This window comes from Gymnogyps californianus, unplaced genomic scaffold (assembly GCF_018139145.2).
Source record: "Gymnogyps californianus isolate 813 unplaced genomic scaffold, ASM1813914v2 HiC_scaffold_33, whole genome shotgun sequence".
Classification (NCBI taxonomy): Eukaryota; Metazoa; Chordata; class Aves; order Accipitriformes; family Cathartidae; genus Gymnogyps; species Gymnogyps californianus.
Window position 1 is genome coordinate 1,361,291 of NW_026114213.1, and position 12,844 is coordinate 1,374,134.

At 46.0% G+C, this 12,844-nt stretch overlaps 1 protein-coding gene across 22 annotated transcripts in view; it reads right to left on the reverse strand.

Annotated features, from left to right (window-relative positions):
- LOC127028488 (single-stranded DNA-binding protein 2-like) overlaps window positions 1–12,637 on the reverse strand; it is a 214,564-nt gene extending 201,927 nt beyond the window's left edge. For all 22 annotated transcript variants that reach the window (XM_050914253.1, XM_050914249.1, XM_050914250.1 and 19 more), the window contains exon 1: window positions 12,579–12,637. In XM_050914253.1, the coding sequence (XP_050770210.1) occupies window positions 12,579–12,637 (59 nt within the window). The remainder of the gene's footprint in view (window positions 1–12,578) is intronic.
- Between the last annotated feature and the right edge of the window lie 207 nt (window positions 12,638–12,844).

The window sequence follows — 12,844 nt, forward strand, 5'->3', positions numbered from 1 at the left end:
GAGAAAAGGAGGCTGAGGGGCGACCTCATTGCTCTCTACAGCTCCCAATCTTTCCCTCTGTGGTGGGTTGACCCTGGCTAAATGCCAGGTGCCCACCAAAGACACTCTATCAGTCCCCTCCTCAACTGGACAGGGGAGAGAAAATATAACGAAAGGCTTGTGGGTCAAGATAAGGACAGGGAGAGATCATTCACCAATTACCGTCACGGGCAAAACAGACTCGACTTGGGGAAATTAGTTTAATTTATTACCAATCAAATCAGAGTAGGATAATGAGAAATAAAAAACAAATCTTAAAACACCTTCACCCCACCCCTCCCTTCTTCCCGGGCTCAACTTCACTCCCAACTTCTCTACTTCCTCCCCCCGAGCGGCACAGGGGGACGGGGAATGGGGGTTGTGGTCAGTTCATAACGCGTTGTCTCTGCTGCTCCTTCCTCCTCAGGGGGAGGACTCCTCACACTCTTCCCCTGCTCCAGCCTGGGCTCCTCTCTCTCCACGGGTCCACAGGTCCTGCCAGGAGCCTGCTCCAGCGCAGGCTTCCCATGGGGTCACAGCGTCCTTTGGGCATCCACCTGCTCCATCGTGGGGTCCTCCATGGGCTGCAGGTGGATATCTGCTCCACCGTGGACCTCCATGGGCTGCAGAGGGACAACCTGCCTCACCATGGTCTTCACCACAGGCTGCAGGGGGATCTCTGCTCCGGTGCCTGGAGCACCTCCTCCCCCTCCTTCTTCCCTGACCTTGGTGTCTGCAGAGTTGTTTCTCTCCCATATTCTCACTCTTCTCTCTGGCCACAGTTGCTGTTGCACAGCAACTTTTCCCCCTTCTTAAATATGTTATCACAGAGGCACTACCACCGTTGCTGATTGGCTCGGCCTTGGCCAGTGGCGGGTCCGTCTTGGAGCTGGCTGGCATTGGCTCTGTCGGACACAGGGGAAGCTTCTAGCAGCTTCTCACAGAAGCCATCCCTGTAGCCCCCCCCGCTACCAAAACCTTGCCATGCAAACCCAATACACCCTCACAAAATTATTTCACATGGCATCTCATTTGTGCCACAGGTTTTACAACTACCACCCACACCTTTCCCATTCCACCCAAGTGTCAGTATTTGATCGGTATCTGTAGGTTTTATCTTCAGTATAAGACATTTTACCCTTGAGTTCCACAGATGTACTGGCAGCAAAGGAATGATTCTTTTCTAGTATCTTGAGGGAGTGTATGTTCCTCCTAACTTAACAAAAATTTTCCCCTTTCTGATTTGTCTCCTTCAAGGTATTCTGGTTGTTGTTCTGGCTCTATTCTCTGCTTTGTACCAGGTTCATTTTCCTTGTCTAGATTCACTGAGCTCCCAGTCAGATCTCTGATCCTACTGCCAGTCTCCTTAGAGAGTAATTCTTTGTGTTATCTCTAGATCTGCCATTTCTACCCTACTCCCTTCAGTCTCCTTCACAAGTCAAATGCCAATTATCTCTATTTCCTTACATCTCTCAACTGTAGGCTCCAATTGTTCATATTTACATTCTCCTTCTCATCAGTGTCCAGTCCCAAATTTCTCTCCAAGCTTCTCCTCTGATCCCAGTATTTCCATATGTTTCAGTTCTTTTTTCAGTCCCTCTGCCTGGCCAGTTCCAGTTCTCTCATTGCACTCTCCACATTCCTGTCAAATTCTTCTTCTCCAAGGTCCAATCCCTTTCTCTAACAAACTGCATTCAGCCCAGCTCTTCATACAAATTTTCCATCCACAAGTGAACTCTAGCCAGTATCCCTTGTCCCCTTCTTAGCTCCTAGATCATGTCTCCTATGCAGCCAGATGCAGTTTCTTAACTCCTTACAGAAAAAGTCTGGTTTCACCCATAAGCCCTTGGCTACTGCATGTTCTGTCACTGAATGGGAAAGGATATATGTCACACAGAAACCAAACATTTGGGCTTGCTCACTCAAATCTGTGAGAATGGCATGTGTGCAGTCTAGTCAGAATGCATCTTTGCAGCATTCTCAGAAAAAAATGAAATATTCAGAGATTACAGTTAGTAAACCCTAAGCATATGCAAATTGATCTTTTTGAAAGGCTTGTATCCTGGCTAAATTCAGATGCTTTGTCATGCAAATGGCAAAAGACATCCTTGGAATAAAATCCCTCATGCTTTTTCAACCAAATTTCAAGTGTTCCAAAGGAGAGTGGTACTATCGGTTTCCACAGTAAAAGCTGCCAGAACTTTTAAAACATTGGAAAATACATTTTTCTCTTTTTCTAATTTTCAAAACCAGCCAAAATATTTTCAATCAAAATTTTACACACACAGAAATTAAATAAATCAGCACAAGGCATATATATGCTGTTATAAATTTTCAGCCCAAACAGTTAAAGTTTGGCAAAGTTATAAAAATCTTGTTTGGCTACTTTAATACTTGGTGACATTATCGTCTGCCTATAATTTCAGCCAAATGAATTATTAATATATACCTGTTTCTGTTAACTACTGTCTCCTCCGGCAAGATTTAATTATCTCTTAACCGAGTCCAAATCATGCTTACTATAGTGAACAGTATATCTGCTGGGTGGGTTTCAATGGGTTTCAGAAGTCCCTACTCTTCAGTAGCAAAAATTTGCTTAACATTACAGAGGCTATGAAAGGTGGAATCAGACACCTCATTACATTCATAATTAAAAATAAACACAGGAAAGAAAAAAAAAGACAACTTTTATGAGCAGACCAATTGAGGAAGCAATACAGAAATAGGTTTTTTTTTCCTTTGGTTCTTGCCTTTTCAGTCCAATAAAGCACTTCAGCATGTGCTTAACTATATGCATACAAATAGCCCCACTGTAGACAATACACTTAAAATTTAGGTATATATTTCAGCACGTTGCTAATCTGAAGTATGTTTCTATAGTCCATTGTAGCTATCATAGTGTCTATCAGTGACCTGTTAAATCTACAGTGCAAGAGCAATTCTTCTTAGTGGTCTGAATTATAGCATATACATTATGTGAAATGCTTTGATATGCTGTCCAATATACCTGCACAATATAGAAGAGCACCTGAAGTACCATGATCAACAATAAATACTGAGAAATAGTTACCATTTCCAGAACCTTCCTTTCTGTGCTCCTCCCTATTAAAAAAATATATTCTTGTAAAATTGCAAAAATTGTATGTTCATAGACTCCCCAAACAGTATTCCTGCAACTTCTACATTGTTACATACAACAGTGATATATTTTATAAGTTAGACCTAATGGATGAAACCAGTGTGCAAATGTCAAATCTAAATTTTGTAAAGCAGTCTGGATTAAACTATCAATTTTGTTTTCGGGGGGGAGGGGGGTGTGGATATCAATATCTTTCACCACCTGAAGTTTGAAAAACTAGCTCACCATTTCCCAGTGACAAACAGAAAATTTATCATTGATGGCAATGAACTTTTAATCTGTATCTTATTTTTATGTAGCTTACAGACAAAGCAAAGATATCTCAGTGGCAAAGATAGCCTTAGTAATGTAAATACATGTAATGCTGTCTTTTCAAATAATAATAAAAATCCACACAATTCTCCAGAAATCCACAAACCCTCCAAAACCTTAGGAAATCTCAGAGGTTTGCTTAACAGCAGCAGAATCAAATGAGGAAAGCATTGCTAATTTTTTCTGTATTTATGGAGAACTCTATTGGTACCACCAAAAAAAATTTAAAAAGACAGAAATTGTGTAAATTTCACTGTTTTCCTGCCTGGGAAGAGATATATATCAAGGCAGGCACTCAAACCATTCGTATATAAGACCAATACATCCAAACAGCCAATCAACCAAAACAGACTTGAGGAGAAACAAAGGGGACACTTTCTGTTTCTTCAAAGCAGTACAAGCAATGTGGAAAAGAAAAAGAGAAAAGAGAAAAATGCCCATCTTCCTTCATGCAGCCAACTGGCAGAGATCAAACTTACAAGACATTTACAAGTAGGGTCATGCAAAAAAAAGGAGCAAGAATACCATGTTCACAGCAATCAAATATTCTCACTTTCTCTTGGTCCTCTCCTACCCCAAGCTGCAAAGAAATCAATAATTGATTTTAATGCTTCTCTCTACATTGTTACTTTGATCATGCATCCTTTTATATTAAACTAAATAGAAGTCTCTAATCACCTGGTAATTTTTAAACAAAATTTGAATGCTTGCTGAGCCCCAACAAGAAAAAAGCATCTTGGGAAAAACCTAGCTTAGAGGACCGCTGAAAGATCAAGATAACTGAACACAAAACAGCTAATCCCTTCAGAAATTAATTTTGCTTATAACATATGTTTTTTTAACTATTTTTTTCTAACTTTAAACACTTTATATCTACAGATATTACTATTTGAGAATGCCAATAGAAGTGCTGTTTAAAAAGGTATATAACTGGATATAAAATTTGCATGGTCCGATCCTTTTTTCTCCAAGATTAAAAGTTCATAGAGTTTTGCCACTCAATGAAATGTTAGGAGGTCCAAACTCCTAATCTGAATTAATCCAATTTAAAGGAATAAGAAGAAAAATAAAAAAGATACATTTGCTGTGAAGAGATAACAAAAGAGGATGTTAAGAAAAATTTTAGTCTTTTTCCTTTAACAATTTAGAGGAGCCTAATTTTGGCTCTGGCACAGCATGAGTAGAACAAGAGCTATTGTTTAATACAACTTTATCATCCATTATGCAATAGGGGTGGCCTGAACCCAGAATTAAGTCACAACTGTTCCAAAATGGGAGGAAGTGAGGTAAAAAGATTTCTGATTTTTCTCTTTTCATCTTCTTTGCGCTTTACAGATACCATGCCTTCATTTTTCAGGTTTTAGCTCGCTGTGCTGTACACAGCTGTACACTTTATATCTCTGTGGTATAAAGTTAGATATTATTTTTCCTGAATTCATCTATAAACACTTCAGATTTGTTGTTAAGCTACACAAAATAGGTAATTTACCCCCAAGGTCACATGGGAGGGACAAAGAGAAAGAACATAAAATGAATGCCATCTTTGGAACTGAAAACTTGCCAGAGGCTTCTCTAAGTGACTTACAAAACATCTTCATTTTATTTAATAGACATTACCTAACCTCAAAAGACAAATATTAAAGGCAGCTTATAGTGAGATACTACACTACAAACATATTTGGCACTGGATCAGTCTGTAAAATATATTACATCCTTGATTACAAACAAACAAAAAAAATCCAAAAAACACACACACCTTTTCCAGACTTGAAAAATACTCCTAACTAGGCTAGCCCATGATTTAAAATCAATCCATTTAAGTGTCTTATATAAGATAATCTATACATGAGCAATTAATTTTTTCAGCTGTTAGTTATAATGAGTGGGAGACAAAGTGTATGTAAAAATTGAACAGCATCATCTAGCAGGGCTCCCCATAACTTTACTTAGGAGTGCAGCTACTATTCAGAAATAGGTCAGTTTGGCAGGCTTCCCTTGAAAATTATTATTAATATTTCATAGAGTATAAAAATCCTTATGTGCTTTATGATCATAGATCATAGAATGGTTTGGGTTAGAAGGGACCTTAAAGATCATCTAGTTCCAACACCCATGCCATGGACAAGGACATCTTTCACTAGATCAGGTTGCTCAAAGCCCTGTCTCTCTCAGGCTGTCCTCATAGGAGAGGTGCTCCAGCTCCCTAATTATCTTTGTGGCCCTCCTCTGGACCCCCTCCAACAGGTCCATGTTTTTCTTATGCTGGGGACCCCAGAGCTGGATGCAGTACTCCAGGTGGGGTCTCATGAGTGCAGAGTAGAGGGGCAGAATCACCTCCCTCAACCTGCTGGCCATGCTTCTTTTGATGCAGCCCAGGATACGATTGGCTTTCTGGGCTGCAAGCACACATTGCTGGGTCATGTCCAATTTTTCATCCACCAGTATATCCCCAAGTCTTTCTCTGCAGGGCTGCTCTCAATCCACTCATCGCCCAGCCTGTATCCATGTTTAGGATTGCACCGACCCAGGTGCAGGACCTTGCACTTGGCCTTGTGGAACCTCATGAGGTTTGCACAGGCCCACCTCTCAAGCCTGTCAAGGTCCCTCTGGATGGCATCCCTTCCCTCCAGCATGCAACCACACCACACAGCTTGGTGTCATCTGCAAACTTGCTGAGGGTGCACTCAATCCCACTGTCCATGTCACTGACAAAGGTGTTAAACAGCGCTGGTCCCAATACCGACCCCTGAGGGACACCATTCATCACTGGTCTCCACTTGGACATCGAGCCATTGACCGCAACTCTTTGAGTGCGACCATCCAGCCAATTCCTTATCCACCGAGTGGTCCATCCGTCAAATCCACGTCTCTCTCCAATTTAGAGACAAGGATGTCATGTGGGACAGTGTCAAATGCTTTGCACAAGTCCAGGTAGATGACGTCAGTTCCTCTTCCCTTGTCCACCAATGCTGTAACCCCATCGTAGAAGGCCACCAAATTTGTCAGGCATGATTTGCCCTTAGTGAAGCCATGTTGGCTGTCACCAATCACCTCCTTATTTTCCATGTGCCTTAACATAGTTTCCAGGAGGATCTGCTCCATGATCTCGCTGGGCACAGAGGTGAGACTGACTGGCCTGTAGTTCCCCGGGTCTTCCTTTTTTCCCTTTTTAAAAATGGGGGTTATGTTTCCCCTTTTCCAGTCAGTGGGAACTTCACTGGACTGCCACGACTTTTCAAATATGATGGATAGTGGCTTAGCCACTTCATCCGCCAGTTCCCTCAGGACCCTCGGATGCATCTCATCAGGTCCCATGGACTTGTGCACCTTCAGGTTCCTTAGATGGTCTTGAACCTGATCTTCTCCTACTGTGGGCAGTTCTTCATTCTCCCAGTCCCTGCCTTTGGATTCTGTGAGTTGGGCAGCATGGCTAGAGCACTTGCCAGTGAAGACTGAGGCAAAGAACTTGTTGAGTACCTCAGCCTTCTCCATGTTGGTTGTAGTCAGGTGTCCCATTTTGCTCATCAGGGGGGTACAGTTTCTTTCATCTTCCTTTGTTGTCCTATGTACCTAAAGAAACCCTTCTTGTTATTGAGTAAGAATCGGGGAAAGGCCAACAAGGCAGATATCAAGGTGGGAGTCTGTTATAGACCACCCAACCAGGATGAAGAGGCAGATGAAATATTCTATAAGCAGCTGGGAGAAGTCTCACAATCACTAGCCCTTGTTCTCATGGGGGACTTTGACTTACCAGATGTCTGCTGGAAATACAATACAGTGGAGAGGAAACAGTCTAGGAGGTTCCTGGAGTGTGTGGAAGATAACTTCCTGACACAGCTGGTGAGGGAGCCAACTAGGGAAGGCGCCCCGCTGGACCTGCTGTTTGTGAACGGAGAAGGACTTGTGGGTGATGTGATGGTTGGAGGCCGTCTTGGGCACAGTGATCATGAAATGATAAGAGTTTTTGATTCTTGGAGAAGTAAGGAGGGGTGTCAGCAGAACTGCTACCTTGGACTTCCGGAGGGCAAACTTTGGCCTGTTTAGGGGCCTGGTTGACAGAGTCCTTTGGGAGGCAGTCCTGAAGGTCAAAGGAGTCCAGGAAGGCTGGACATTCTTCAAGAAGGAAATCTTAAAGGCGCAGGAGCAGGCCATCCCTATGTGCCGAAAGACGAGCCGGTGGGGAAGAAGACCAGCTTGGCTGAACAGAGAGCTTTGGCTGGAACTCAGGGAGAAAAAAGAGAGTTTATGACCTTTGGAAGAAGGGGCAGGCAACTCAGGAGGACTACAAGGATGTCGTGAGGTTATGCAGGGAGAAAATTAGAAGGGCCAAAGCCCAACTAGAACTTAATCTGGCTACTGCCGTAAAAGACAATAAAAAATGTTTCTATAAATACATTAGCAACAGAAGGAGGGCTAAGGAGAATCTCCATCCTTTATTGGATGTGGGGGGAAACAGAGTGACAAAGGATGAGGAAAAGGCTGAGGTACTTAATGCTGCCTTTGCCTCAGTCTTTAATAGCAAGACCAGTTGTTCTCGGGGTACCCAGCCCCCTGAGCTGGAAGACAGGGACGGGGAGCAGAATGAAGCCCCCATAATCCAAGGGGAAATGGCTAGCGACCTGCTACACCACTTAGACACACACAAGTCTATGGGGCCGGATGGGATCCACCCAAGGGTACTGAGGGAGCTGGCGGAAGTGCTCACCAAGCCACTTTCCATCATTGATCAGCAGTCCTGGCTAACCGGGGAGGTCCCAGTTGACTGGAGGTTAGCAAATGTGACGCCCATCTACAAGAAGGGCCGGAAGGGGGATCCGGGGAACTACAGGCCTGTCAGCCTGACCTCGGTGCCGGGGAAGGTTATGGAGCAGCTCATCTTGAGTGCCATCACACGGCATGTACAGGACACCCAGGTGATCAGGCCCAGTCAGCATGGGTTTATGAAAGGCAGGTCCTGCTTGACTAACCTGACCTCCTTCTATGACAAGGTGACCCGCTTAGTGGATGAGGGAAAGGCTGTGGATGTTGTTTACCTGGACTTTAGTAAAGCCTTTGACACTGTTTCCCACAGCATTCTCCTGGAGAAGCTGGCTGCTCATGGCTTGGATGGGTGTACTCTTCGCTGGGTAAAAAACTGGCTGGATGGCCAGGCCCAAAGAGTTCTGGTGAATGGAGTTAAATCCAGTTGGTGGCCGGTCACAAGTGGTGTTCCCCAGGGCTCAGTACTGGGGCCAGTTCTGTTTAATATCTTTATTAATGATCTGGATGAGGGGATTGAGTGCACCCTCAGTAAGTTTGCAGACGACACCAAGTTGGGTGGGAGTGTTGATCTGCTTGAGGGTAGGAAGGCTCTTCAGAGGGATCTGGACAGGCTAGATTGATGGACCAAGGCCAATTGTATGAGGTTCAACAAGGCTAAGTGCCGGGTCCTGCACTTGGGTCACAACAACCCCATGCAACGCTACAGGCTTGGGGAAGAGTGGCTGGAAAGCTGCCCGGTGGAAAAGGACCTGGGGGTGTTGGATGACAGCTGGCTGAATATGAGCCAGCAGTGTGCCCAGGTGGCCAAGAAGGCCAATGGCATCCTGGCTTGTGTCAGAAATAGTGTGGCCAGCAGGACTAGGGCAGTGATTGTCCCCCTGTACTCGGCACTGGTGAGGCCGCACCTTGAATACTGTGTTCAGTTTTGGGCCCCTCACTACAAGAAAGACATTGAGGTGCTGGAGCATGTCCAAATAAGGGCAATGAAGCTGGTGAAGGGTCTAGAGAACAAGTCCTGTGAGGAGCGGCTGAGGGAACTGGGGTTGTTTAGCCTGGAGAAAAGGAGGCTCAGGGGAGACCTTATCGCTCTCTCCAACTACCTGAAAGGAGGTTGTAGCGAGGTGAATGTCGGTCTCTTCTCCCAAGTAACAAGTGATAGGATGAAAGGAAACGGCCTCAAGTTGCACCAGGGGAGGTTTAGATTGGATATTAGGAAAAATTTCTTCACCAAAAGGGTTGTCAAGCATTGGAACAGGCTGCCCAGGGAAGTGGTGGAGTCACCATCCCTGGAGGTATTTAAAAGACGTGTAGATGTGGCACTTAGGGACATGGTTTAGTGATGGACTTGGCAGTGTTAGGTTAACGGTTGTACTCGATGATCTTAAGGGTCTTTTCCAACCTAAATGATTCTATGATTTTTACATCCCTAGCCAAGTTCAGCTCCAGTTGTGCCTTGGCTTTCCTGATCCCCTCCCTGCACTCCCGGGCCATATCCCTATAAACTCCCCAGCACGTGTATCCCTGCCTCCACTGCCTATGCAGTTGTTTTTGTATTTTAGTGTGGCTAAGAGGTCTTGACTTAGCCAAGTTGGCCTCCTGCCTCCCCTGCCTGACTTCTTGCATGTCGGTATTGAGAGCTCTTGCACCCTAAGAAAAATGTCAGCAGAACTCGGGAAGAAAAGTCAGCTAAAAAGAAAAAAGACTGAAAATATTTTAACGTTTCAGCCTGTTGTGGTTTAACCCCAGCCGGCAACTAAGCACCACACAGCCGCTCGCTCACTCCACCCAGAGTGGGATGGGGAAGAGAATCAGAAGAGTGAAAGTGAGAAAACTCGTGGGTTGAGATAAAGGCAGTTTAATAGGGAAAGCAAAAGCCGTGCACGCAAGCAAAGCAAAACAAGGAATTCATTCACCACTTCCCATCGGCAGGCAGGTGTTCATCCATCTCCAGGAAAGCAGGGCTCCATCATGCCTAACGGTTACTTGGGAAGACAAATGCCATCACTCCACATGTCCCCTCTTCCTCCTTCTTCTTCCCCCAGCTTTATATGCTGAGCATGATGTCATATGGTATGGAATATCCCTTTGGTCAGTTGGGGTCAGCTGTCTCAGCTGTGTCCCCTCCCAACTTCTTGTGCATCCCCAGCTTACTCGCTGGTGGGGTGGTGTGAGAAGCAGAAAAGGCCTTGACTCTGTGTAAGCACTGCTCAGCAATAACTAAAACATCTCTGTGTTATCAACACTGTTTCCAGCACAAATCCAAAACATAGCCCCATAATAGCTACTATGAAGAAAATTAACTCCATCCCAGTCAAAACCAGCACACAGCCCTAGAATCAAAAGAATTTTGTGTGTAGCTTGTATTGGGTAGACTTTGCAAAGTGGAATTAAAATAAACCTATAGGGCTACTGTTTATCCAGTCAGATGAATCTCATATTCTCTTATCTAGTCCCTAAAATACTGTAGCAAAACCCACCTCCCCCAAAACTAAAACCAACAACAACAACAACAAAAAAACAACAAAAAAACCCCAAAAAAATCCAAACCCAGAACACTTCTAGTTGAAAGTTCAAGACAAACTGCCTGAACAAAAACTCATCACTCATGTTTGGACTATTCATTGTCATATTAAATGCAATTCTGAAGCAATACTATTTTTGCAGAAGACACATGCAAACATATTTTCGGTTAGAGGTCACCTGACCCTCTCAACAGCCTCTCTCAACCTTCTACAGGCTGCAGCAGACTGACTCAGTAGCCTTGACCAGGCTAAAGCCACTTATACACTTCCTCCTCTCCTTTCGCTGTATTCGGCTTTTCCTCCTTCACAACCATCACCTCCTGCCTGTGCTAAACCAATCTCAGTAATGCAAAGCAAAGCTGCAACTACAGTGAACTTAAAGAGACACTACTCAAAAGTCATTTTTCCTTCCAATTATTTTGCACCTACTATATCTGCAAGTAATGTATAACGTTATCATATCTGAAGGAAATAATCCTAAAACCCCGCTCAACCAAACAACACTGTTTATTATCCCATCACTGCCACTATATTTACTGTGGGCATTTGACTGCATGTGCTACGTTGTCAGTTTTCAGCATTTCTCATGTGCACTGTCTAGTTTCTCCCAGTCTGAAGCCTTTTATTATTTTTTTCTTCCTGTGTATGTTTAAATAAAGAAATCCTTACATGGTTTTACCAGATTTTATTTATATTTTTCATATCACAGTGCCAACACCTAAAAAGTAGTTCTTGCACACTATTTGAGCCTTAGGCAATTTTGACCAAGTTTTAGCGTTTGGTGTCCCTTTTACACACACACACACACACACACACACACACGACAACCGTTTGCTTTCTTCTAACACCTTTGCTGTTGTTTTTTTTTTAACGGACGAAAAATAAACGAAACAATGAACACACCACTGCTTTCCCCTGTATCTTGAAACACAATATCCCTCGCAAGTAATTCCCCCCCCCTGCTTGCAGTAACCCCATTTTAACTCCCGGAGAACAATGCACTTCACTCCGTGCCCCCTCCCCGGCCCGGCCGCTGCCCGCACCCCGGGCCCAGACACGGCAGGCAGGGCCAGCCAGGCGGAGAAGAGGAAGACAAACGGGGAGGGGGCAGGAAGATACGCGGTCCCGATGAAAAGTTGAGAGCCAGAGAGTTATAAAGCAGCGGTGGGAGGCTCCCGATGCCCCCGCCCCCACCCGGCGGCAGCACCATCTCCAGCAGCCAGGCTGAGGCTCTTTGTTATCAAAGTTGTCCCAAAACCTTGCGCTGCCACAAACACTCCCTGGCCCCGCTGGGGCCAGGAGGAAGAGGCGCCCAAGTGCACTCCTCCGTCCTCGCCCTAGCGCGCCGACGGCTCAACGGTCGCCCTCCCTGACCCCACATCCCGCCGCGCTGAGGAGCGGGGGAAGGGGGGGCGGGCAATGGTCCCCGCCAGCACGACCTATGCTTTCCTCCTTCCCACTCACCCAGCCCCTGCCGGCCCCTCTTGTCCCGCCACCTCTCCCGCCGCGGGGCGCTGAGGGACCCCTTCCCGGACCCTTCTCGCCCGCGGCGCAGAGGCCAGCCTCAATCGCCTCCCTCCACATCGCTCCCAGCCCCCGTGTCGGGCCTCCCTGCCCACCGCGGTGCGAGATCCAGGACCCCCACGGCCCAACTCCTCCCTGCCTCCCGCCGCCCCGGCCCGTTCCCGCTCGGTCCCTTCCGCTCCCCACAGGCTCCCCCCTCCTTTCCCGGAGCGCACACCCGGCCATATCACCCGCGAGCAGGAAAGTTACGTTGTGCAAGGTATGTGCGTGTGTAGGCGCCCGGTCAGGCAGGTTGTACTCACTTCTCCCTGGCCTGGCTGTCGGACGGGACGCTGCTGTTGCTCTTGCCTTTGCCGTACATGCCTGCAGAAAGCTCCGACTGTCACGCACCTGTCAACCCATCACACCCTCCCCGGGAACAGCCCCGTCACCATGGAGACGCTGCCACACACACACCCCATTGGCCCGCCGCGCAGGAGGGCACACCCCCCGCGCGGTGATTGACAGGCAGAGAACAGGACAGACTGCTTCCTCCTCCTCCTTCTCTCTCCCCCCACCCTCTCGGCTC